The 27,106-nt window shown below is 34.2% G+C and overlaps 1 protein-coding gene and 1 pseudogene across 2 annotated transcripts; both read right to left on the minus strand.

Annotated features, from left to right (window-relative positions):
* Nucleotides 1-108: 108 nt before the first annotated feature.
* LOC134229646 (N-alpha-acetyltransferase 40-like) lies at nucleotides 109-18,234 on the minus strand (annotated as a pseudogene).
* Nucleotides 18,235-22,667: 4,433 nt separating this feature from the next.
* LOC134229637 (tripartite motif-containing protein 55-like) lies at nucleotides 22,668-26,474 on the minus strand. 2 transcript variants are annotated; one of them, XM_062711388.1, is made up of 3 exons: nucleotides 26,432-26,474; nucleotides 23,992-25,441; nucleotides 22,668-23,701 (listed from the first exon to the last, which is right to left on the minus strand). In XM_062711388.1, the coding sequence occupies exons 2-3, from the start codon at nucleotides 25,431-25,433 to the stop codon at nucleotides 23,443-23,445; spliced, it is 1,701 nt and encodes a 566-aa protein (XP_062567372.1). In that variant the 5' UTR covers nucleotides 25,434-25,441; nucleotides 26,432-26,474; the 3' UTR covers nucleotides 22,668-23,442. The 2 variants fall into 2 exon arrangements, with proteins under 2 accessions (XP_062567372.1, XP_062567373.1); XM_062711389.1 differs by having other exon boundaries at nucleotides 26,357-26,465.
* Between the last annotated feature and the right edge of the window lie 632 nt (nucleotides 26,475-27,106).

Here is a 27,106-nt window from a genome sequence, read left to right on the forward strand (position 1 = left end):
GGGTCTACAATAGCTGATCAAAGTTTAGGAAAAGAATACATGAATATAAGAAATTTTTTAAAATTCTTCTTCTCAAGAACCACTGGGCCAGTGTCGGTTACTTCAGATATTGTTTTCTCCCTGGCTGTATATGGGCACTCGACTTCTAGTATTGTAGGCCGAATATTTCATGCTTGCATTATGTGAGTCAGAGCTGGAGACTGGTGATGAAATCCAAATGCAGCTGGTCGACGCACAATCCCATCAGGGGTACACCCAAGTACACCATTACTGTGGAGCCATATGACTATTGAAAATGAAAATAATATATAATAGTTTGATAGCAAACATTACAGATAAGACTTTTTTAGAGTAGGGGAAAATTGTTTCCTCCTATTTACCTGTTGGTTCTGCTACTGCGTCTCCATATGACCGGTGCTTATCTATTGCATCTCCCTCATTGCAAACACCCAGAATTATGGCATCTTTTTTGAAAAGGTTGTAGGCTTGGCAGAGGCGCTTGAACAATGAAACTGGATATCTGTAAAATAGTGCAGGAGAAAAAGATTTCGGTTACTTTTCAATTTAAGGACAAACAAAATTTCATTTAACTGAAGATTGACAAAATGTGTATTTTGTAGAACCAATTTCTTCTTACTGCTGCCAGAACACATCCCAGGTTAGAAGCTGTTAAACGATTTTTACGAATGGCAGACCAGAGACAGCTGTCTTTTTGCCCAACAGTCAAAGCAGCAATCTGTCAGTAAGAAAATACTAAATTAATGAGCATTTCAACTAGCTGAGACAATATTTCACACTAAGTACTTGGAAAACACACTTTAAAATTTAGTACTGCTTTGGAATTTATAATACCTGTTGAATTTCTTGATCATTTATAATAAGTCTCTGACACAACCGTGTCATGGGATGCTCTGCAGCCAGGAATTCTTGATTAGCCAACAAGTCATCTGTGAATGACTGGAATGCATACCTGAGGTACAGGTGGCTCTGGTGCCAAAATCCAATGCATGGCTATGAAAATATAAATTTTATTCATAAGGTAACTTGCAATGTGAAGAATGAAGTATTGTCACAGTGATGTCACAGAAAATAAGTTGACATGTCAAACATAAAAGGTGTCTATTCCCCAATTTGAATTTAAGACTTGGCTGAAACTTTCTGGTACCTTTGTTGAAATTTAAACAATAAAATGTCTTTCTTTGGTTGTTAGTATGGGAATAAATGTTGCAGTTGTTGCAGAAAAAAAATACATAACCCGAGTAAGGGGGTTATGTAATTTTTTTCAGCAATAGCTGCGACGTCCATTCTCGTACTAACAACCAAAGAAAGACATTTTATTGTTTATATAGATGTACGAGGGGCATTTCAAAAGTTCTGGCAACTGTTTAATAAAAGATTAACCGTTTTACGGAAATTATTGAGTTTGATATCATTGGAAAGATCAGAAAAATATACACATATTGCGACGTCACATTATAATTTTTATGACGTAATAACTCCGAAAATGACGTCAGAATATAGAATGTTTAGCATACTGGCCATAAAAATGACGTAACAAAAGACACAATTTGATCAAATTAAAATATTCAAGTTAACTTTTACTCATTACTCGGTCGCAAATTAACGGACGCAAATGCAAGTTGATGGAATGTTAACATATACTACAATCTTTCATATGATGTTTTATTTTGGAGATCTTCTTGTTCTGAAATGGTTTTAGCGAGTGTCAAACTTAGCATGGTTTTATCGAATCTCGCTCAAACTTTTGCGTAAAAGAGACCTAAATGTGAGAAAAAGACAAAGTTGACAATCGAAGAAAAATAGGCAATCATGTTACAAAATTAGATGGCATAAATTCGTCAGGTGTTTTAACCAGGTTGGTTGGATTGATGAAGGTTCAAGAGAAGTTAAGTTTAGTGTGCCCCATATTTTCTCGTAAAATCCAAAATGGCGGCAGCGCAGTTGTAACCCCACCGTACCTCCACATATTCGCAAATTTTAATGCATGGAAAATAAATAAGACTTTACATGTCTGAGTAACTTATATTCATTTTTTTTATTCAATAGTCAAGAGCAGTGGTGAGTTTTGGAACGCCGAAGTTGAATTTATATGAAAAAATACACACAAAATCAAGTCGGGGACAAGATTTAGTATACATTTTATTCGTAAACGGTAAGAGTCCCGTCACTCAAAATATATTTAATGAAAACTGCATTAATATACTTCGGTTTAATACAGAACATGTTTTATTTCAAACAACGGAGAGCTATATAAAAGACGGAAAATCCAGCCGTATCATGTAAATAAAAATCTTAAATGATTGTCTATGAAAGCATAACCGGATATAAACCGTGCTCGTAAACAAACCATACAATGAATAATGGAATTGCTGATAAACAGTATCATAGTCCTACTCTACCTCTTTGCAAATTAAAATTTTCTTTGAAATATTTTTTTCAAATAAGCCTTTGACAGAACTTTTACGATCGTCTCATGTGGATAAAAATGCGACTTTTCAGTATGCTAAACATTCTATATTCTGACGTCATTTTCGGAATTATTACGTTATAAAAACTATAAAGTGACGTCACAATATGTGTATATTTTTCTGATCTTTCCAATGATGTCAAACTGAATAATTTTCGTAAAACGGTTCATCTTTTATTAAACAGTTGCCAGAACTTTTGAAATGCCCCTCGTATATCTGTTTAAACTATCACTCTACGTAGGATTAACAAGATTAATTATTGTATTAACCCTCTGGCTGCGACGTCAGCGTACAGAAATTATAACGTCATTGCGAGATTAAAACGACGTCACAATTTCTTTGACATTATTTTGCGGGCTTTTCAATATTTCGGGTTAACGCAAAGTGCGCGTCTTTTGCAGGAATATGTACTGGGGAATTAATTCAAATGCGAGATATCAACAAAACTATGAAGAAGTTTTTAATTCATACAATTTGCGTAAATTCTAATTATTATGTTAAGATTTTTTCAGTGAATTGTTTTATATTATCCCAATCAAATAAAATTGATAAACTATTGCAAGAAATGAATATACATCAAAATCAGACGCAAATTCAAAACAGTTTGATATACAATGATTATCATTATTTCTAAACTTATCAAAAGTAATTGTAAGTATGGTTAAATAAAAATGAAAATAGTATAGACCAATTAAAGTATTTTATATTCTTGATTTTACATGTATTGTCCATCTGCATACTTGCAATTTCTAACGTTGAAATAAAAAAAAAATAATAGAAATTCAAATATTTGATTCTGTCTCTCGGCACACAGATTTATCGCTTTCTTCAAAAATTGAATAAAAACCAAAATTAATTAATTATCATTTTTTTATTTTAAAAGAAAAATTTTCTATCTAACAATTTTGACCAATGAATTCAAATTATAATGTATCGAAAATAATTCTATAAATTCTTTTAAAAGTTGTTTAAATATTTCATTTATTCTAGTAGACATCAAATGTTGACTTTAAATTATTCAACGCCTGATTGTCGATAATTAATCCAAGAATTATGAAGAAGATTTGCTTATCTAATGTCGATATTTACGGAAAATTTACTTTCCGGTATAATATTTAGTTTGGCAAAATTTGAAAAAAAAATACCTGACTCATACTGGTACAAAGCCCCATGCTTATAAGTTTGTTATAAGTTTGCATATACATGTAGACATTGGCTAAAGACGTTTTCAAACAAAACATCTTTGGTGAAATAGGGAAAACTTTTTTTTTTTGAATTAAAAATCTTTAGCTGTAAAATATGTAGACCATCAGAAACAACTAATCCATATGTCTTTTTTACAAATCCATATGTCTTTTTTACATGAATTAGAAAAAAAAAGTACTAGTGTTTTCAGTTTATTAGAGGCAAATTCAACAGTCAATATTTAATGAGGATTTCCTTACTTTTCTGGGGTTTATTTTTTTCGGACAAGTCAATACGGCTAATCATTGACCTAAGGGACTCCATTTTCTACATTATTTCATTTTGATTTTTTAAAATAAAATTAATTTTCAGTTGAGTATAAATGATGATGTAGAAAACACACCAGTGCTGTTCTATGTTATCAGAGAAATTGACGGGATTATGATAATTCAAATCTGAATTTAATATCTGAAGATTTGAGAAGATATGTAATCTTCGCCATAATCATAATGAATGGAATATATTTTAAAAAATACGTAGAAAGCTGCTATTCGTAGTGTCTTGTAAAGAGAATTCATTTGAGAAGCGCATTTTTATTCTGCCTGCAAAATATTGTATTGTTTCCAACATGGAGTCTAATAAATGTTTTGATCACGTTTTTTCGATAATTTCAAGCTGGCATAACAGAAAAAAAATATGCATTGGATAAAGATCCAGTTTAAAGCTTATATTAAACCGTGTTATTGTTGCAGAAGACAGTTCCCTGAAGTATATTGATATGTTACAGAATATATCACAAGATCGTGCATGTTTGTTTACACGATCGCGATGTTCAAATCGTGTGTTCAAGGTTTATCTTAAATTGGAAAAAGTTTAAATAATAAACGTCCATATTAAGGACACAGGAAGGCGAACAATAACCATACACCGATTATACCCCCCCCCCTCCGCATTCCAACCCTGGGGTCGTATTTACAAATCATACCACCCTATTGCACCTGGGTGCAATGAAATGGATTAGTACATCTGAAATATCATTGAGATTAATCGCTTTACTGACATCGAGGGGGAGGGGCATGGATTACAAAATTCATTTATTTTATATAGTTTTCAGGTCTATATTCAATTATTTTTACAAAGAAACATTGACTTCCGGTATATTAATTGGATCTAAATTAATTTTATAGTAGAATTGCTGTTAAGTTTGATGGCGGGGGTACGTAAATTTTTAAAGCTTGATATTGACAATACATAAAAACTTTGTGTGGTTGAGTTAATGATATAGCAATGACTTCAGAAGTTTACATTACGATAAAATGAGGGGTTTTAAATCTGACAAGTTAGCAAAAAAATGTCAATGTCTTGAAATTTACATTGACCTTACGACAACAAAGAATGAGGAGGGGGAGCAACCTGCAGCCACATTGACAGGAAAATTTACTAAAGCAAAAATACTATATATACTAAAAAAAAAACACGGGGCAACATTGTATCCTTTTTCAGGATCTTCTAAAACGAACGCATATAGAGTACGATGCTAACTCCGATATTCAAGATTTTTTAAAAACCTAATGGACTTGTGCGTTTGGACCTGTCGAGGGGTATCGCATGGAGTCATTGCAATGGAGAAACGATTCTTGAATTGAGTCTGGGGTCATGTTGCGAAAATAGGACCAGCTCAGCTCTGCAAAGCGACTTGTTTCCTTTTCAAAGAAACTCTACAAAGCTTTTAAATTGATCAGGTACAGATAATCTATTAATTGTTCGACGACTTGACTGGGATTCTTCGATAAAAGTTGGGTTTAACAGAGTCCTACACATGTAGGTCGATCGAGAAAATGGTTTGCGAGAGTGCGACTGAGATTCGCATGTTCTAGCTATTTCTATACAAAATTGACCCGAAGGCAGATGAACATCATTTCCGCTGTCAGTTTCCTATTTAAACTAAAAATCAAGATAATTTTTAGAAGCAATCTTTTTTAAATATTGGAAAAAATTGTAAATGATTAAAAATTGAATATTGTAAATTTTTTTTTGAAATATGTCTAAATTATACACTCAAACGTGATTTTACCCCCAAAAGGACAGAAGAAATTCTTAGTATTTTCATTTAGTACTCTTTTGAAAATTTTAATATAACATTTTTTATCATATACAATAATGATTTTTCCCTCAACAAAATAGACTATTATCCTTAATTTATATAGGTTTACAGATGCATGCATGTATTAGCGGTATTTATGTTAGAACTGAATTGCGAAAAGGTATTCACTAAAAGAAAGACCTTGTGAATTTAACTATTGAACATCGTATTGATACTTAGATACCGGCATAGTGAAAGTTGCTTATAAATTCTAGATTCACTAATGTTATCTTTCTAGTAAATATCCCCAATACAAGTACCTAGTAAAACTACTTTTAAGGTAGTGATTATATGGACAGTAAAATTTACTAGTTTTCTCAGTGACTTTAACTACCTATTTTTTACAGTGTTTTGTTTGCGCATTTTAAACTTGCAAATCAATGCATAAAAAATGCATGAATCATTAATATTTTTTTTTTTTAACTTTCATTAATCGGTAGTTGTATCGAAATTTTTAAGCTTTTATTTCAGCAAAAATGCAGCCAAATTTAATTACTAGTATTATAATATATAAATTTCAATTGAGAAAGTGAAAAGACGTCTCAAACTTTATGACGTCGCCAGGGACATATATGTCCCTCCCGCAGCCAGCGGTAAAAGGACATATATGTCCTTCCCGCAGCCAGAGGGTTAATGATGTGAATGTCTTTGCATGTTACATTGATGGAACAGCCACTGATCAAGAAATCTGACAGATGACATGCATAGTGTAGTTCATGCACTGATTAACGCAATGGGTTTTCTTAAGAAATAAAGTAGAAAATATTCAGTGGATGTAAATATATTAAAATATTTAGGACAATTGATCACAAAGAAAAAAACATTATACACTATTGTGGTTTATTCTAGCAATGAAAGTTATACTGGAATGTAAAATAGTGAATATCTATTATTATCTATTATCTATCTATTATTATCTATTAATATCTAATATTAAAACAAATTCTACTATGAATATTGCAAAAATCAAAGAGATGTCGTTTTTAATATTCTCCAATACATCACAAATGTCATCAACAAATAATTAATAATTTCAATCTGTTTTCTCTTATTTTGCCTGTCTTCACCAGGAAGAAGAAAAATGTATCTTTTTGTGATGGAAATTGGTGAGAAAAATAAACTTTGTTTTCAGATTACATCGTTCTTTTTCTAATCCTCCAAATACAAATGGACGAGAATAGCATTCAACATTGTGAAGTCATGAGACATTTGTGATGACCTTGCTTCTGCATTTCATAAAATTGGAGATAAATATAAAATACATGGTTACTGTCTTGAAATATAAGCGATATTTGGGCGAGGGTAAGAAAACATGATAGAGGGCGAGGCCTGCCGAACCCTCTTGCGTTTTCAACCTGAGCACTTTTCCTAAGTATTAAGAATAAAATTGAAATTTGCGAAAGTGCAAGGATGTGTCAATCAAACCCACAAAAAAATTTGAAGTTTTAATAACTTTTAAATGAAAAAAGATTTTTAATTATTTTTTGTGTGAAATGCTATTAAAATATATACGTCGTAATATTATATAGAAAATATTAACTTCAAATCTATGTCCAAGAACCTTTAATAATCTTTATTTAGGCGGCAGCATTTATTGCTTATAAATCTCAAATTATAAAATGTCTAGTTTCTTGTTTGGAATCTGAGGGGAAGAGGGGGTGGCCAAAATTTGATTTTTTCCTTCTTTTAACTCTTGCAATTTCTCAACTTTAACAAATTATGCAATAGTTCATTTCAGAGAAAGGAAATCTGACTACTGTATTTAGGGTTATTTTCGCCCTATGTTAGTTTTGCCTTTTACACTTGGAAACAATTTTCCCTATTCTAAATTTGCCTAGTCACAGTTCTATTTAGAATTTATACTGTGTTCTTTGAATTCGCCCTGTTTTAAATTCGCCCACTTTGTAACAAGGGCGTAAGGGGTGAAAATTTCCCTGTATACAGTATGGGCCTTTTCTAAGATGGGACTCAATCAAACGCTCACCAGTACATGACCTCCTCGTCTAACTCCATGTCGAAGCGGAAGTGAGTGAATGCGACAGGTTTACCAGTCGTGACGTCGGAGGCGATCAGATACTGGGCTCTCTCCTCTGTCATTTCTGTGTATTTATCCTTATCTTTCCATCCCCAGTCACTCTCTTCATACCTGTAATTAGAGACCAGGAAATATAGATTATATAATTAGACACCAGGTAATATAGGTCATATAATTAGACACCAGGTAATATAGGTCATATAATTAGAAACCAGGTAATATAGATTATATAATTAGACACCAGGTAATACAGGTCACAGTGTGCGAAACTAACTTCAAAGTCCTATAGACTTTCGGTCCATAGACATTTCATTTTCTATAGACCGCAGCAACTTCCTATGGACCGAAATTTAGAATACTACATTCAATGCTAAAATATTGAAATTAAAATAAACGTATTTGATGTAAAATGGTAAAATAATTACACTTTCCAGTAGTTTTTGTACTGGATAAAAGATTACAACAAGAATCAAAAAACACGGTAAGACGACTGACTACAACAGCATTGATAAACGACTCAAACATTGAGAATGTCTGTCTGATAGACAAGAGTAATAATAATTCCCGGGCGTGCACCCTCAACATACTTTAAACGGTCGAAGAAGGACATGTTTCTTCTGCACTGTTTTGGTGTCCGCGGCCATTAAGTAATCACAACTTAACCTCCCCTCATGTTAAAAATAAAATATTCCGATTCGAATTATTTCTGCATACATCTTGGAACAAACTATTATAACTAAGAGGTGAACGGAATACATCAGTGTAATACAGACGTTTTATTTAAACTGGTCCTCCTTTTTGTGGTTTGTTTATTAGAGACAAGCAGGGAACCAGTTTCTTACTCAGAATTCTTATAGACAAGTCGGTCTATTAATATTTCGATTGGTATAGACCGACTAGATTTTCTATAGACATTGTCTACCGGTCCACCGTTAATTTCGCACACTGAGGTCATATAATCACATCAATGTCATTAAACGTTCATCAAGAACTAGACGTGGTTATTTTTAAAAAATAAAAATAACAAGAAATCTGTGAGCCAGTGCTCACTAGTAATATCCCCGCTCTAATGTAAATAAGCACTATCATGTTAATACACACAAGTTCAATTAGAGGCAGATGCACAGAAAAATATAAAGTTGACATCAGATTCATATCAAAATTAATCCCACCATAGGGCATGCCTAAACAAAGAGTGTAATAAAATTTGAAGCATCTGCTATGAATAAGTAATGAGAAAACTGCGACGAAAATTTGTTATTTGTGAAACAGACAGACGCACAGACAAACAGGAAGTTGATATCCGATTTGAAAAAAAATGTATCCCAACATATGGCATGCCTCAGAGAAGATTGTGTTAAAATTTCAAGCATCTACAATGAGTAGTTGCAGAGAAAACTGCGAATAAAATTTGTTATGTATGAAACAGACAGATGCACAGACAAACAGGAAGTTGACATCGGATTTGAACGAAAATGTATCCCACAATATGGCATGTCTCAGAGAAGATTGTGTTAAAATTTCAAGCATCTACGATGAGTAGTTGCTGAGAAAACTGTGACGAAAATTTGTAATGTATGAAACGGACAGACGCACAGACAAACAGGAAGTTGACATCGGATTTAAGCGAAAATGTATCCCACCATATGGCATGTCTCAGAGAAAATTGTGTTAAAACTTCAAGCATCTACAATCAGTAGTTGCTGAGAAAACTGCGACGAAAATTTGTAATGTATGAAACGGACAGACGCACAGTCAAACAGGAAGTTGACATCGAATTTAAGCGAAAATGTATCCAACCATATGGCATACCTCAGAAAAGATTGTGTTAAAATTTCAAGCATCTACGATGAGTAGTTGCTGAGAAAACTGCGACGAAAATTTGTTTCGGACGGACACACAGACAGACAGACAGACAGACAGCTAGACAGACGGACTGTCACACAAGGGTAAAACAGTATACCCCCCTCTCTTTCGGAGCGGGGTATAATTCGGAGCAGGGGTATAATAAATTAAAATGCCTTTCATACACATTAATCTAGTTGGAGGTAGTCTGTTTTACAAGACTCATTAATATATATACCTAACCATGAATGCAATATGACTCAAGTGTCAGAGGTCATACTAAAAACCCATAATTTCCCCAAAATACCCAGCGACTATCTGAAGTCACAAATTTCCTCAATTCACGTTGTGATTCAAGGCTACTTATTTATTTAGATGGACAAAAATTACTTTTAAGATATCAAAATGTCAAAAAAAACTTTGCAGCTAATTCCACAGCTAAGACATGACTCATTCTTTTCATCCTCTCTGTTAGGTAAATTTGGCTGAACTGAGAATATATGCACATTTCACTGGTCAGTACTTACATTTTCTACATGTTGGTCTTGGTCAGTACTTACATTTTCTACATGTTGGTCTTGGTCAGTACTTACATTTTCTGTCTGTTGACCTTGGTCAGTACTTACATTTTCTGTCTGTTGACCTTGGTCAGTACTTCCATTTTCTGTATGTTGACCTTAGTCAGTATTTTCATTTTCTGTATGTTGACCTTAGTCAGTACTTACATTTTCTGTATGTTGACCTGAGTCAGTACTTACATTTTCTACATGTTGACCTTGGTCAGTACTTACATTTTCTACATGTTGACCTTAGTCAGTACTTACAGTACATTTTCTGTGTGTTGACCTTAGTTACAGAGTCAGTCCTTATATTTTCTGCATGTTGACCTTGGTCAGTACTTACATTTTCTACATGTTGACCTTAGTCAGTACTTACATTTTCTACATGTTGACCTTAGTCAGTACTTACATTTTCTGTATGTTGACCTTAGTCAGTACTTACATTTTCTGTATGTTGACCTTAGTCAGTACTTACATTTTCTGTATGTTGACCTTCATCAGTACATGTACTTACATTTTTTCATGTTGACCTCAGTCAGTACTTACATTTTCTGCATGTTAGCCTAGGTCAGTTGAAATGCCCAGTCTATCAATTCTTTCTCCATATCCGTCACCTTTTTGCACTCAATTTTCAACTTCAAACTAAAGAATAGATCAAGCCATTATAAACTTAATACTGTAAAACCTGTGTATAAAGAAGTGTCAGGGATGGTCGATTTTGCTTCATTATAAAAGTAATTCAGTTAAGTCATTTTTGAAAAGAATAATGCCAGACATGATTAATCGATCAGATCGGTAATCGATCACTAATCGATTGTAATCGAACACTAATCGATTGATTACTTATGGTCATCGATCACTAATCGATAATTGGATATACTGTAAACCAACTTTTAATCGCGACGACTTTATTTCACGATTTACCGGGAGGAAACTAGTTCGCGACGATTAATTTTTCGCGATCAAGCCTTTCTGGTACTGTTTTTATTAGAAAAAGAGACATGAAAGACCTGTTCGCGGCGAGAAATATTCGCGATGACAAAGCTCTCGCGAACCTCACGAAAATTTCTCGCACGCGAATAAAAGTTGGTTTACAGTAATGGATAATTGTAATATATTTGATAATGAGTATTCATTTAAATACTGGGCCACAATAAAATGTACAATAAACTACATTACAAATCGATAACAAGTGAAACAAGAGGCCCACGGGCCTTATAGGTCACCTGAGTATCATGTAACAACTTTCCAGCGATTGTATTTGGTTCGAGTTTTAATCCAAAAGCCATGAAATTCACAAATTTTGAAAGAGGCCCCTTTCTTCATCATAAGGCCAGCATTTTTTTTATTTTTAGGTTTAGTTATGAACATGAGAATGAAAAAGTCCCGAGGGAGAAGGAAATGAAAAAAATTTTTTTTTGATAAATCAATTATCAACATTTGAACATTCTTTTTTATGCTATCCTTATAGGCTCCTTACCACTGGACATATGCTTACAAATAGGAAAGTAGAACATCTAATTCCTTATTTCATCATCTGCCAGTTTGGGCCAGTTATATAAATTTTGTGATGTTGATCAAAATATATTTTAAACCAGAAGTCTCTGTCGAGACTGAAGCTCTACTGGTATGTACTTATAGCAAAGGAAGAGAAAAGTACTTAAGCAGTTGGAAATTGAAACTTTTCAACTGCAATAAATAGAATAATGATCCTTGATTAAGTCTCTTCATGTTCTTAGTGTAGTCTACTTGCATTTCATATTATATTATAATCAGACCAAAACTGTAGGAGGAGTAGCATTTTGAGAGTATTTAACAGAAATTTCTATTTTAAGTAACCATGGCAACACCATTCATTGAAGTGAAAAACTGATATACAAAATTATGTACCTTAGTGTAGTATACTTGTGTGCCAAGTTATATTGAATTCAAACCAAAACTGTAGGAGGAGTAGCATTTTGAAAGAATTTCACAGAAATTTCTATTTTTAGTAGCGACGGCAACACCATTTATCGGAATCAAACAACGATACAAAGAATTATGTATCTTAGTGTAGTCTACTTGTGTGCCGCCAAGTTATATTGAAATCAAACTAAAACTGTAGGAGGAGTAGCATTTTGAAAGAATTTCACAGAAATTTCTATTTTTAGTAACCACGGCAACACTGGTCATCGAAATCAAAAGCCGATACACTTTTATTATGTATCTTAGTGTAGTCTACTTGTGTGCTAAGTTACATTGAAATCATACCAAAACTGTAGGAGGGGTAGCATTTTGAATGATTTTCACAGAAATTTCTATTTTTAGTAACCACGGCAACACTGGTCATCGAAATCAAAAACCGATACACAGAATTATGTATCTTAATTTAGTCTACTTGTGTGTCAAGTTATATTGAAATCAAACCAAAACTGGAGGAGAAGTAGCATTTTGAAAGAATTTCACAGAAATTTCTATTTTTAGTAACCACAACAACACCACTCATCGAAATCAAAAGCCGATACACAGAATTATGTATCTTAGTGTAGTCTACTTGTGTGCCAAGTTATATTGAAATCAGACCAAAACTGTATTAGGAGTAGTATTTTAAATGATTTTCAAAGAAATTTCTATTTTTAGTAACCACGGCAACACCGTTCATCGAAATTAAAAACTGATACACAGAATTTTGTATCTTAGTGTAGTCTACTTGTGTGCCAAGTTATATTGAAATAAAACCGAAAATGTAGGAGGAGTAGCATTTTGAATGATTTTCACAGAAATTTCAATTTTTAGTAACCACGGCAACACCGTTCATCGAAATCAAAAACCAATACACAGAATTATGTATCTTAGTGTAGTCTACTTGTGTGATAAGTTATATTGAAATCAAACCAAAACTGTAGGAGGAGTAGCATTTTGAAAGAATTTCACAGAAATTTCTATTTTTAGTAACCATGGCAACACCGTTCATCGAAATCAAAAACCGATACACAGAATTATGTATCTTAATTTAGTCTACTTGTGTGTCAAGTTATATTGAAATCAAACCAAAACTGTAGGAGGAGTAGCATTTTGAAAAATTGTTTAGAGACGGACAGACAGACAGCTAGACAGACAGACAGACGGACGGACGACGGACGCATTACTATCGCATAAGCTCTTCTGGTCTCTGACCAGTAGAGCTAAAAATCAATTCTTTAAAAGTCTTTCTTCATTTTTTTTATGTGTTAGGTGAATGTGTTGACATTGTTCTAAAATATACTTGATGCCTAAAACTATAATTCCTATCAGGCGTAACAAAAAAACATGTTTGTTTACGGTTACCCGACCGACCCTAATTTTCATCGCCGACCAAAACTTTTTTTTCGGCGTAAAAATCCGGAAGTTACTGGCCGGTCAGTTTCTTTGAAATCGAAATTGAAAGTACAAAAACAAAACCAGCGAGTTGCAATTTCTACATCAACGAGTTCGTTGCAATTTGCTTACCATTGCGTGGCGGTTGCAGGGGTGTGCAACTAGCATCGCCTGATGCCCGGTGCTACCGTTTTTGGGGTAGTAAAAATAAGAAAATTATGCATATACTACATGAGAAATACAAACGGTATTTTCACTCATTGTTTTGCTATTTAATTTCCAACTAATGAAAATTTTCCAGGTAACATGCCCCAATTGTTCTTAAATTACTTTAACCTTTTCCATTTTGAAGTACTACCTGACTTATTTACTTCAAAAAACGATCGTTTTTTCCTAATCCGAATTTCCTCCATTCCTCTGTTATTAGTAAATACGTGCAGCTATCTCTTTCCATTATTTACGGTCCCCCAATCAACTAATAGCTAAGTGTTATTTGGTTAAACTTTAATATATATCAATTGTATTTAATGGTTTGAAATGAAAATAAAATGATTTTGCTTCATTTTAGATATAAGCTACACTGCTAGTACAATATGTTCAGAAAAGAAAAGATAATATAATTTCTTAAAATTTTTAAACTTCAACGTTTAGATGGATGGCTTAGGACCCTGACTTTCTCAACAATGAACATTTTACAATATTTGTTTTTACAATTTTTTGCCCCTATATTTGGACTGCTCACTTTTAACTTCAGGCTAGTATAAACTTTATCATATGTTTATTGCTGTTACAAGTCTGTGGGCTAGTACTTGATTTTTTTTAATTGCACACCCCTGAGTTGTAAGACAGTTGGCAAGAAACCACCCATATTTGAAGCCAAACAAAAATATAAAGGCACCATACAATGGTAAAACTGTTTTGTAATTCAACCAATTCATGTGAATTTGTGTATAAAAAAATTCAATAAAATAAAAAAAAATCCTACCTACCGACCCTATTTTATTTCAGCATGTAACAGTAAACAAAGGTATTTTTTTTGTTTGGCCTCATAAAACAGACAGTGGGTATTGTGGAGTAGGGTGAACATTTTTTTCAATTAAGTGTAAAATAATTTTTCTGACTGATTCAAATGATACTACATGCCTGTATATACATGTATTTGTATATTCTTGCTTTTTAATAGTTTAATTTTTTTTATTTCTTCGGGTTATTGTTTATTTCTTCCTTAAATGAACTTCACTTCTCCCATAGTTTTATTCATTACATCTGATGCATAAGCAAACCTTTTCTGACGATTGATGCTTAGAGACCTAAACAATGTCGCTGGCAATATGCAATAGCTACCACAGGCAATTTAAAACGTGGGAGGAAAATAATTTACACACAGATACGTTTGAAACGAATACATAATTATCTCACCAGCATGTCATTGTGCAACAAAGTCGTCAGCATTTTATTTGTCTTTTGAAAGGGTGAAACGTTATGAATTGCACTCTTTTCGATGAATTCTAGTATTATTCTACACTAAACCAAGCTATCTTCACAGATCTAGCTTTATTTACCCGCCATTACATCTTACACCGGAAGTGCGAGTTCGTAAATTTGAAATCTCGATCCCGACTCAAATTTGAAATCCGAATTTTTTTATTTTTTCTCTGAAAATTCAAAACCTTGAGTGGAGGGTTTGTAAAACTGAAAATAAAATAAATCCTGGCCTTAAATATGTAATTAGATCATTAGCATATTAACCAGGAGCAAAGGATAAGATGTTCAAAGAATTCACCATTTCACTATATAATCATTAGAGCCCCACCCTAAAACAAGAACCCCTGACTCAGGGGCCCTGAAATTCACAAATTGGGGAGAGGTAGTCTTATTTAACATAGCTGTGTACTTGGTTACTTTATTTAATGCCCAGGAGTAGAGAAGAAGATTTCTAAAGAATTAATGTATTTTCACTATATAATCAATAAAGCCCCACCCTAGCACTAGAACCCCTGACTTGAGCCATGAATTTCACAATTTTGGTACAGGCCTCCTTAATTCAGCATAAATATGTACTTGGTTACTTTATTTAATGCCCATGAGCAGAGAAGAAGATTCTCAAAGAATTTATGCATTTTCACTATGTAATCAATTTAGCCCCGCCCTAGCACTAGAACCCCTGACCCTGGGGCCATGAATTTCACAATTTTGGTAGAGGACTCAATACTGATTACAATCATGCAAACAGTTTGACTGCTTGATGTCCAGGAGTAAAGAAAAAGATTTATAAAGATTTCATTAATTTAACATGTTTTAGCCCCACCCCTCAGGCCCCAGGGGGGCAGGGACCATGAAATTCACCAATTTTGTTCCCCTTCACCCATAGATGCTTTGTGGCAAATTTCGTCGAAATTGGTTGAGTGGTTGCAGAGAAGAAGCTGAAAATGTTCAAATGTTAACGCACGATGACGGACGACAATAGATAGCAATAGGTCACCTGAGTTTATTCAGGTGACCTAAAAAAATTATACCAAGTTTACAAGTTTATTAATACACACCCATTCCTCTCAAATTTTTTAAATGGTGCCACTAACTCTAGGGGGTCTGGTATCTGAAAAGATAATTTTGAATGAAGTTTAAATCAAATACATATTTGGAGAAATGGTGAAACTGCCCAGTCAGGGAAAAAGTTGGCACTTATTTTGACTACTGTAGAAGTACTTTTTTCAGCATGGTATAAGTACAGTGGACCTTCAGATATCCGGATGCTTCAGTATCCGGACCCTTTTTCATTGGGACAGAATTTTTAAATGTTATAATTTATATTGTTTTGTTTAACTGGTGATTCAGGTATCCGGACGCTTCCCATGTAGGGACAAATTGACTAGGAACCAAAGCGTACGGATAAATGAGGCTCCACTGTACACTATAAAGGCATTATCGAAGCAAGAAATCTGTGAAATTTTCTACCCACAGATCAATAGAAATTGAGAGATTCTGTGGAATCATGACCCTGTCAAAAAGCATGTTTAGAGTGTTTTTAATTTGGATATGAACAAACATTTCTATGACTTGTACGCACCTTGTTTGCTGCTTCCACTTTTGCCAGGGCTGCATCGTACTTGGCATTTTCCTGAAATAGTAACCGTTGCCTTGTAATCAGAATATTATTATCTGGCAGCTACCCCTTGCATTGACCTAATGAAGGCAACCTAACAAACCAAAGCTTTATCCGGTCACTGCCCTAATAAAGCTTCGTGCATGTATTCCGATGTTCTAAAAGCATTATTGCAATGTTTACGCCACCAGGCGTCTTAGTTTCAACTGCATAGATGTGCCTAAATCTGTCTAAAATAGCTAGTTTTGGACATTCAAATGTAAAGAATATGTTGCAGGATAAACAAAATACATGATAACTGTCTTGAAATATAAGCAATATTTGAGCTTGTGTCGAAAACGTAAGAGGGCTCAGCAAGCCTCGCCCTCTATCAAGTTTTCTTACCCTAGCCCAAATGTCGCTTATATTTCAAAACAGTAACCATGTATTATATATCTACAGTTGCACATCAGGGCTCGACATTAACGCTTGTCCACTTGTCAGGTACCAATGAAAAAATATTTCGGACAAGTGAATATTGCTGGACACTTGTCCGATTGGACAAGATTGGACAAGTGATTTTTCTATATGTAAAGAAGTCTTTGAATAATAATAATTAAAAAAAAACTATTGTAAAGTTTATTGAATATAAACGGAAGCAGTTCATAAACCTGAATTTCGATCCCGATATCAAACGCTATGTAAGTTCACACTTGATCGGGATCGATGATCACTAATTGCAGCCATACTATTGCATGGTGTGGATCTCACGAAGTTTGCGAGTTTGGAATAGGCCTATATTTGATGGATATTACAGATTCACTTGCGAACATTTATGCTATTATCAGGACAGGAAGTCTAGATAAAATTTAGTTTTATATGTGTTTGTATCATTTATCAATAAATACACTCATAAATCAAGCACATTTAATTTTTCAATTGTTTTCAAGTTGACATAACAAGATATTCATTGAAAATTTTCGGACAAGTGAAGTTGAAGTTCGGACAAGTAAATATCTAGGTCACTTGTCCGAATGGACAAGCAGGAAAAAAAGTTAATGTCGAGCCCTGCACATATATGACAAGAACTGAGACTTAAAATATCTTGCTATACTTAGTATAGAATCCAAAAGTATTATCACTGTCTTAGTGTCTCATGCAAGTTTTAATTCTGTGATAATATGCTAATGATTTTGTACTTGGAGCAAACATATATATACTTAAAGTTGGTAAATGAATTTGATGAGTTTTAATCTCAGTGATTTGTTTTGTTTTGTCACCTTACCTCCTTTCGTTTCTTTTTCCTTTCTTTCCCTTTTGTTGATTTCCGCTAAAAACGTAAACAAACATTACATATGGATTTATCAATTTAATTAAAATCTATTAAAGTAAAACACTGTACTACCATAAATTAAGATCTCACCCCCATAGTTATTGTGAAGTTCAATCGTTAGCCCCTTTAAGTCTTCTTGGTTCAAGTCACCCCAGCAATCGGGGTACGAGTTTTCTCTCCGTTTCCCGCGAATTCAATGCGGTAAAGTTTAAAACCATTAACGTACACTACAATTAATTCCGGAAAAAACATTTTTTTTTTCAGGAAAAAAGGGGGGTGGGGCGGGGGTGGGGCGAGGGTTGGGTTTAACTTTAGTGATTGATATGGCTTGAATTTTGTGCAATCGATGGAGGGGGTTGTAGGGTTGCAGCCTTTGGTAGTAATTTATCAAACATCTCAAAAAGTGCACATGATGTGGCCACTCGTCTCCCAAGTCCCCCCCCCCCCCCTGCACAGACATGTACAGTTGTACACTGTAGGTAAAAAAAAAGGCATAAAATTCTCTAGATTAAAAAAAAATGTATCGCTCTTATATCTATTGGGGTCGATGAATCATTCTTATAAATTTTATATTTATTAATTTCGCATTCTGTTAAAGTTATATGCAAGAGATGGAGATTTGTATAAACTAAAAAAAAAAAAAAAAAAAAAAAAAGATGATAACGCGTCTTTCATTATAGAAAATAATTAACATGATTAAACAAATCAAAATGAAGGTTTATTGATGATGGTGATGATTCATTTTTATGCCCCCGTAAATGAAGTTTCGTTATGCCCCCGTAAACGAAGTTTCGGGGGTATATAGTTTTTGTCGTGTCTGTCTGTCTGTTTTTCTGTTTGTCCGCAAAAACTTTAACCTTGCCCATAACTTTTGATTTAGTGGAGCTATGACTTTCATATTTCATATGTGTATTCCTTGTGACAAGACCTTTCTTTGGGTACCACCAAATTTGACCTTTTGACCTTGACCTTGGAGTTTGACCCACTTTTACATGAAAATTTTAAAATTTTACTTTGGCCATATCTTTTGAACAGTAGACACCAGGACATTTATACTTCATTAATGTAATGTTTGTTAAAATACCTTTCACTGGATACCAACAACCTTGACCCTTTGACCTTGACCTTGTAGATTTTCATACTTGTGAAAAAACTTTAACCTTGACCATAACTTTTGAACAGTAAGGGATAGAGGTTTCATCCTTAATATAGGTTATCCTTGCGGCAAGACCTTTTTATTATCTATCAACAACTTTGACCCTTTGACCTTGACCTTTAAGCTTGACGTATTTTAAAAAACCAAACCTTGACCATAACTTTTAAAGAGTTAGGGCTAGTGCTTTCATACTTTACATATTTGATTCTTATAACAAGACTTTTCATTTGATAACAAAAACTTTGATGCTTTGACCTTGACCTTGGAGTTTGACCTTTTTTTAAGAAATTAAACGTTAACCATAACTTCTGAACGGTTAGGGCTAAGGCTTTCATGCTCTACATAAGTATTTTATGTGGCAAGACCTTTCATTTGATACTAATTACATTGACCTTGACCTTGGAGATTTTTGTACTTATAAGAAACCTTTAACATTAGCTTACTTTCAAATTTCACAATTGTTTTCCAGTGAGAATACCCTATTTTTTGTACCAATTAGTTAAATTTGCATTTAATAAAAGCTTAATCTTTGATATGTTGCCATACGGGGGCATCAGTGTTTTACAAACACATCTTGTTTTTTTTATGAATAAACTTCATCGGTGTCGGAACGGGGGAGGGGCTGCATCGGGGCTAAGGGGGGGGGGGGCTGTGTTTTTCTTCTAAATTAATATTAAAAAAGAAAGTAAAAAAAAACAACTTCAATTTAACTTAAAAGAAAAATTTAATGATAACTCCGGACTCCGGATTTTTATGCCCCCGTAAACGAAGTTTCGGTTATGCCCTCGTAAACAAAGTTTCGGGGGTATATAGTTTTTGAGGTGTCTGTCTGTCTGTCTCTCTGTTTGTCTGTTTGTCCGCAAAAACTTTAACCTTGCCCATAACTTTTGATTTAGTGGAGCTATAACTTTCATATGTGTATTCCTTGTGACAAGACCTTTCTTTGGGTACCACCAAATTTGACCTTTTGACCTTGACCTTGGAGTTTGACCCACTTTTACATGAAAAATTTAAAATTTTACTTTGGCCATATCTTTTGAACAGTAGACACCAGGACATTTATACTTCACATATGTAATGTTTGTTAAAAGACCTTTCACTGGATACCAACAACCTTGACCGTTTGACCTTGACCTTGTAGATTTCCATACTTTTGAAAAAACTTTAACCTTGGCCATAACTTTTGAATGGTAAGGGATAGGGCTTTCATACTTCATATATGTAATCCTTGTGAGAAGACCCTTCATTGGATATGAAGATCCTTGACCCTTTGACCTTGACCTTTGAGCTTGACCTACTTTAAAAAAGCAAACCTTGACCATAACTTTTAAAGAGTAAGGGCTAGTGCTTTCATACTTTACATATTTGATTCTTATGACAAGACTTTTCATTTGATAACAATAACTTTGACCCTTGGACCTTGGAGTTTGACCTACTTTTTATGAAAATTTTTAAAATTTTACTTTGGCCATATCTTTTGAACAGTAGACACCAGGACTTTTATACTTCACATATGTAATGATTAATAAAAGACCTTTCACTGGATACCAACAACCTTGACCCTTTGACTTTGACCTTGCAGATTTTCGTACTTGTGAAAAACTTTAACCTTGGCCATAACTTTTGAACAGTAAGAGATTGGGCTTTTATACTTCATATATGTAATCCTTGTGAAAAGACCCTTCATTGGATATGAAGATCCTTGACCCTTTGACCTTGACCTCTGAGATTGACCTACTTTAAAAAAGCAAACTTGACCATAACTTTTAAAGACTTAGGGCTAGTTCCTTTCATACTTTACATATTTGATCCTTATGACAAAATCTTTCATTTGATAACAATAACTTTGATGCTTTGACCTTGACCTTGGAGTTTGACCTACTTTTTAAGAAATTAAACGTTAACCATAACTTCTGAACGGTTAGGGCTAGGGCTTTCATGCTCTACATAAGTATTTTATGTGGCAAGACCTTTCATTTGATACTAATTACATTGACCTTTTGACCTTGACCTTGGAGATTTTTGTACTTATTAAAATCCTTTAACATTAGCTTACTTTCAAATTTCACAATTGTTTTCCAGTGAGAATACCCTACTTTTGGTACCAATTAATTAAATTTGCATTTAATAAAAGCTTAATCTTTGCTATGTTGCCATACGGAGGCATCAGTGTTTTACAAACACATCTTGTTTCATAAAGTAAAACACACTGTCATATCTAGAACCTACGCCATATCTTTTGAACCAGATAGGGACTTCATATTAAGCATGCATACTCCATTATTTAAGAGTTCTTTCAAATGTCAAGGTCAAGGACCTTGACTGTAACCTGTAATAGCTTTTCCGTACCTTCGCCATAACTTTGAACTATGAGAGGTGCATGCAAGGACTTCATATTTGGTATGCATACTCCGCTAATCAATTTATTTCAAATGACACCAGGCAAGGTCAATGACCTTGTGATCTTGACTGTAACCTATATGCTTAACAGGCACGTAGCATCGATTTTGAAAGTGGGGGGCCAGGCAAAGAAATTATTCTGTCTTACCTGAAAAAAATTGACAAGCTTAAAAAAAACCCACTACCTAAAAATTTTTCACGCAAACTTGAAAATAAGGATATGGAAATAACGAACTGTATTCAATCTCAACGTCCATTAAACAAATATACAAAATAAGAGCAGAGCAAACACGGACCTCCAAAACATCAGAGGTGGGATCAGGTGCCATGGAGGAAATCCTATTTCGTGGGGGGGGGGGGGGGGGTTTAAACTACCAATTCCTTTCAATATCCATTTTTTTAACCTTACACTACTGTTTTCCCTTCATATTAATTTACTTAAGTGTCAAGTGGGGAGGAGGCAAACAGCCTTTCAATATATATTTCCAATAGTAAAAGTAGTGTTGGCAAAAAAAGTAGGTGGGCCCCCCCCCCCCCCATGCTACGTGCCTGCTTAAAATAGCTTTTTTCGAAATTTGCTGCCGCTGGGCGCATAGTTTCACAAACACATCTTATCTTCTTAAGTTGTGTGCATAGATTCCTCTTGATTGTGACATGTTATTTACATCAAAATTTGCACGACAGAATCATGTCGGAATTATTTAAAACTAACCCTTTATAAAAATTCCTACTCTTAGATACTACAAGTGATTTTTTATTACCTGTGTTTATGATATGACCCCCCTCCCCGGTTCACAAGGCCTGACCTGATCCTCCTGAAGCATCCCTCTGTATTGGATCAGTGATGTATAAAGTAAATCCAGGGGTTACTGAATTTCCTTATAAGTACATGTATTTATTTGTTTGTAGCTGCAGAACTGTAGCTCTCTGAAAAAATCATATTGATTGACGGGTCAGTATATTTTTCGGAGAGCTACAGTTCTGCAGCTAATTTGTTTGAATATTATATCCCGGGAGTTACTGAATTTCCTGATAAGTACATGTATATCTGTCTGACTATTATGTAAAACAATGTACCTTTTAAAATTAATTATTTAGTTTATTGAAATATATGTATCTGTAACATAAATGTAACATAATGTTTTTTTTTTGTTTTTTTTTTTTTTACACATTTTAAACAATTAAAAAGAGGTCAGACATACAATTTTGAGCCTTATATAAAGCACTGAATATACAATGACATACCTTATACATGTAAGTTACTCATGAGATACCAAGATAATCATGGTTTAATAGCATGTTGCTGATTTTAATCATATGAATGTCATTCTTTACTTATATTTAATAAAACATAAAAAAAGACAATAAAATTAAAAATAATAAATTTTAAAAAATTAAAAAGTTGGATGAAAATTGAAACACATAAAGCCTATTTTGATGATGGTAAAAGTATGATAAGAATTTAAAAGGAGAAAAATATTTCAACTAAAAATGTAAAACATATTGTTTTAAAAATCCCAGCTTTAGACATATTACATGTAGACAATGAACAAAAATCTTTATAGTTACTTGGTAGTGGTTTTGTGGGCAATTTGTTTAAGAAAGTACACAAATACATATTTTCACCGGTGAAGTATTTATCTTATATTATCTTTCACACATACAACATATACACTGATTTAAAATCAGCATTATAACAAACATGCCTTGATTTTTTAGAAATAAATATTCTGTGGCCTATGTAAATATTACACTGTTATATAACGTCACTTGCAGTACTTCACCATGTTCACTGTACGTGATTTTCATTACTTGTCTATTACTCCTTTGAGCAACAGATTGTCATTGTATCTGTACACAGTCCCTGGGTTCACTCAGTCACTGCAGATATTTAATTTTCTTCACTTGACTGGCACTCATCTGAGCAACAAACAGATTGTCATTTGTATCTACACACAGTCCCCGGAGTTCACTCCACAGTCCAAAGTCTATGTAACGGAGGAACTTCCCATCCTGGTCTATGATATGGACACAGCCATTGTTAGAAGCAGCTGTAAGGATGTGACTCTGACTGTCTGTGGTGATTCCTTGTGGATCGAATGGATTGTTCTTTAGAGCAGGAGTATGTCCAGTGTACCTGAATTTGATCAACATAATATAGAAATTTTTTAAGTTTATTCATATTTTTTTTAAAGAATTTGGTAGAATTTAAACAGAAATATAATTTTGTATACTGTATATCATGTATAATATATAGAATTGTACAGACTTTGACACTACTAATTGATTTGTTACTGAAAATAGTTGTACTTTATTATGGACAATTTTATATAATTCTGTATAAAGAGAAGACTATCTGAGTTGTAGTAGAACATTTGTCTTATCCTTTTATCTTTGTCAGTAAAATATGTTCAATTCAAAGTGTACCTGAATCTCAGTTTCCCGGCCTCATTGACCACCACTACTGTTCTAGCTCCATAGTCAGACACACAGATATCCTGGTTCCTGTTCTCTGTTATGTATCTGTCATAATGACCAGATGAATAGAGAGGTTGACCTTTATCATCAAACTGAATGGTTTGTTTCTCTGTGGAGCCAGAGTAACGGACAACTTTTGTTTGTTTGTAATCATCACTGACCATGATAACCAGGAGGTCACCAGAGGAGGTACTACAGACATTGCGAGGTAACCAGTTCTGTAGTCTGATCACCTCCTCTATCTTCTCATTCTTCACAATGTTCACAGTTCTATCAATGTAATCAGTATAAACTAGATCTCCACTTGTTGTCACTGCTATGTCAGATGCTGTGTTCCCTGACTTGGTTGTGATTGACTTGAGTTGTGATCCCTGATTGATGCTGTAGAGTTTCATGATGTTGTCACTTCCTCTTGTCCAGATTTCTTCATCACTCAGACAGGCCACATTGTTAAGGCTTCTATACCCAATGTGTATGGTGGTGACAGTCTCTGGTTCATCAAGCAGCTGTTTGACTGGAGGAGAGGATACAGCTTCTGGTGATTTCTGTGTTGTCTTCATGCTGTCGTCATGTTCATCTGATTTTAACGAAATTGTTTCCAGACTAAACAGTTGGTCTGCCTGCAATTTCTTTGGGATGAATTTAGGAATGGTGACTGTAATTTTTCTTGGAAGTTTTCTATACTCATCTAGGGTGGAAGGCACACTGAATAGGCTTGAAATATCTGTAGATTCCAGAACACTATCAACTGAATCAATTTCATCCTTGATGTCAGATATTGTCTTGTTCATTTCATCCAGATGTTTCTGTAGAGTTTGTAACTGTGTGTTTTTCATCTCATCAACTTCAGCTTTAAGTTTCTTGACAAGTTTGTCAATTTCTCTGTGCCAGTCCTCTCCATGTTTTGTTATGGCTGTTGAGAGATCTCCATATTCCTTTTCTAACTGACTCATTCTGATTTGTACATCAGAGGCAATGTCCTGGTAGTTTGGATAAATCTTTTCTTTCAGTTCAGTTTGTTTTTTGATGAGATTATCCCTTTTCTTGTCTCGGATTTCCAGGATCCTTGCTAGTTTATGTCCGAGATGTTGATCCGAGGCAAGACAAATAGTACAGATAGGAACATCACAATGGGTACAGTACATCTCACATGTTTCTTCATATACATCACATGTTTCTTCTTCATGAGACGTGCATCTGGGGTGAATAAGAGTAGACTTTTTGTCCTTAAAGTGAACAATTTTATGAGGTTTTGAGAGATCAGCAGAAAAGTGTTCTCCCACACAGGCCTTACACAGGTTGACAAAACATGTATCACAGTGCATCTGTACCACAGCAGTCTCACACAGGTCACATTGCATCATGTCCTGGGCACTGGTACGGGGGTCCATGACTCAATCTTCAATGAAAAATGTCAAGTTTTCAATTTACTGTTAATAACCATCCATGTTCATATTTTGAATGTCTTAGATAAATAAATTCTGCATACAACCGTATCATTCTTGAAAGAAAATCATATAATTAAGGCCTAATTATATGTATCATGTATATAAGCACTGGCGAATTTAAGGAAGGGGGGGAGTAAGGGGGCCTGCACCCCCCTTTTGTGTCCGAAAAATACATTACAATATAATATTTACATTTCCAATGTCTTTGTCCGAGATAAAATTACAAATTGTAAATCAATGTATTGGCGCAGTTCCAAAAAAAAAAACACATGCAGGGCGGAACAAAGAGCTAGACAGAAGCAGGCTTGGAGCACGTGGATTGGCGGAATCAAAGCATGTAAATATAAGGAATAAATTATCACACAAGCCAATCAATTGATCACTTCATGAAATTGAAAAATGATACAGTTAGCCTATTCCTTAAATAAATCTAGTAAACCACTGCATAGTTGACTTCACTGATCACCACTTGCAGCATGTATGCATGTTTCATTGTTTGTATTTTATTATTTGTCTTTATGTATGTAACATGGTTGTATGCCAACATGTTTGGTGAATCAATAAAGAAATTAAAATAATTTTTTTTGTGTGTGCCGCTTTGAGTTTGAGGGCTTCCCTATCCCGAGTATTCCCATCCCTAAAACTGCTATTTTAAGTATATTTTATAAAATAATAAATCTTTAAAACAACAACAAAATCGATTTATTAATCCTTTATCATGTTTATATCTTTTCTGGTCACAAAAAGGGGACCCCCTCCCCGCCCAACCCACATCCACCAATGAACTGTACAGAACAGGTATGAGTGGTGAGCTGGGGTTGTTCTAGTCGGAGGAATATGATTAAATGGCAATATGACTCACTTACATTGATAGTACTGAACTGGTATACAGATATAGAATTTAAATTCGTTATAGTTCTACTTCTAAACCGAAGACAAACCTGATGCGCAGTAATGGCGGCCGCTGACGCTGCAATCGAATCGTATGGAACCTCTGTTCTATCTCAGTTTTTGTACGGAAGCATATTGGTACCATTTTGACATTTTTTAAGTTAACAACTCTGGATAGAGATTGACTTTTTAATTACCACATTTTTAAATCTGTAAAATGTTTACTTTAGTCTGTAGATTTTACATATTTATCGGTTAATTTTAAAATTTACATCTGTAAAGTGATTTGCAATTTTTATAAATGATAACTCTTGCATTTGTCATCATGTGTAGGCCTAATGTCCTTTTATTCTAGCTGCAGATCTGTATAGCCTAGGTCACGCAAGTCGTTTGACCCCGCACTCAAACGCCTTGGAGCATGCTGTAGATAAAATTTACACCACGGGGCGGCGCTGTTAAAGAACGTTAACTCTAAATTTTAATGGCGACGCCACGAAAAGTAAACATAACAGCAGTTGTTCCAAACATTAATATCTGTATCGCTTGTGCACAAGAAAGTAAACAGCGTTACTATATAAAAAGCAGAGATGGTAAGGAGGGACCGAGTTCTAGTATAGCGGAGAATTTTTTTCATGTTTCGTTTAAATGTCAAGAAAATAATGGAAGTTTCTTGTGCATTGGTTGCAAGCGATTGCTGCAACGTATTATGGACATGGAAGACCAGA

This window comes from Saccostrea cucullata, unplaced genomic scaffold (assembly GCF_032062105.1).
Source record: "Saccostrea cucullata isolate Sc308-1 unplaced genomic scaffold, CSIRO_AGI_Scuc_v1 ctg1326, whole genome shotgun sequence".
NCBI lineage: Eukaryota > Metazoa > Mollusca > Bivalvia > Ostreida > Ostreidae > Saccostrea > Saccostrea cuccullata.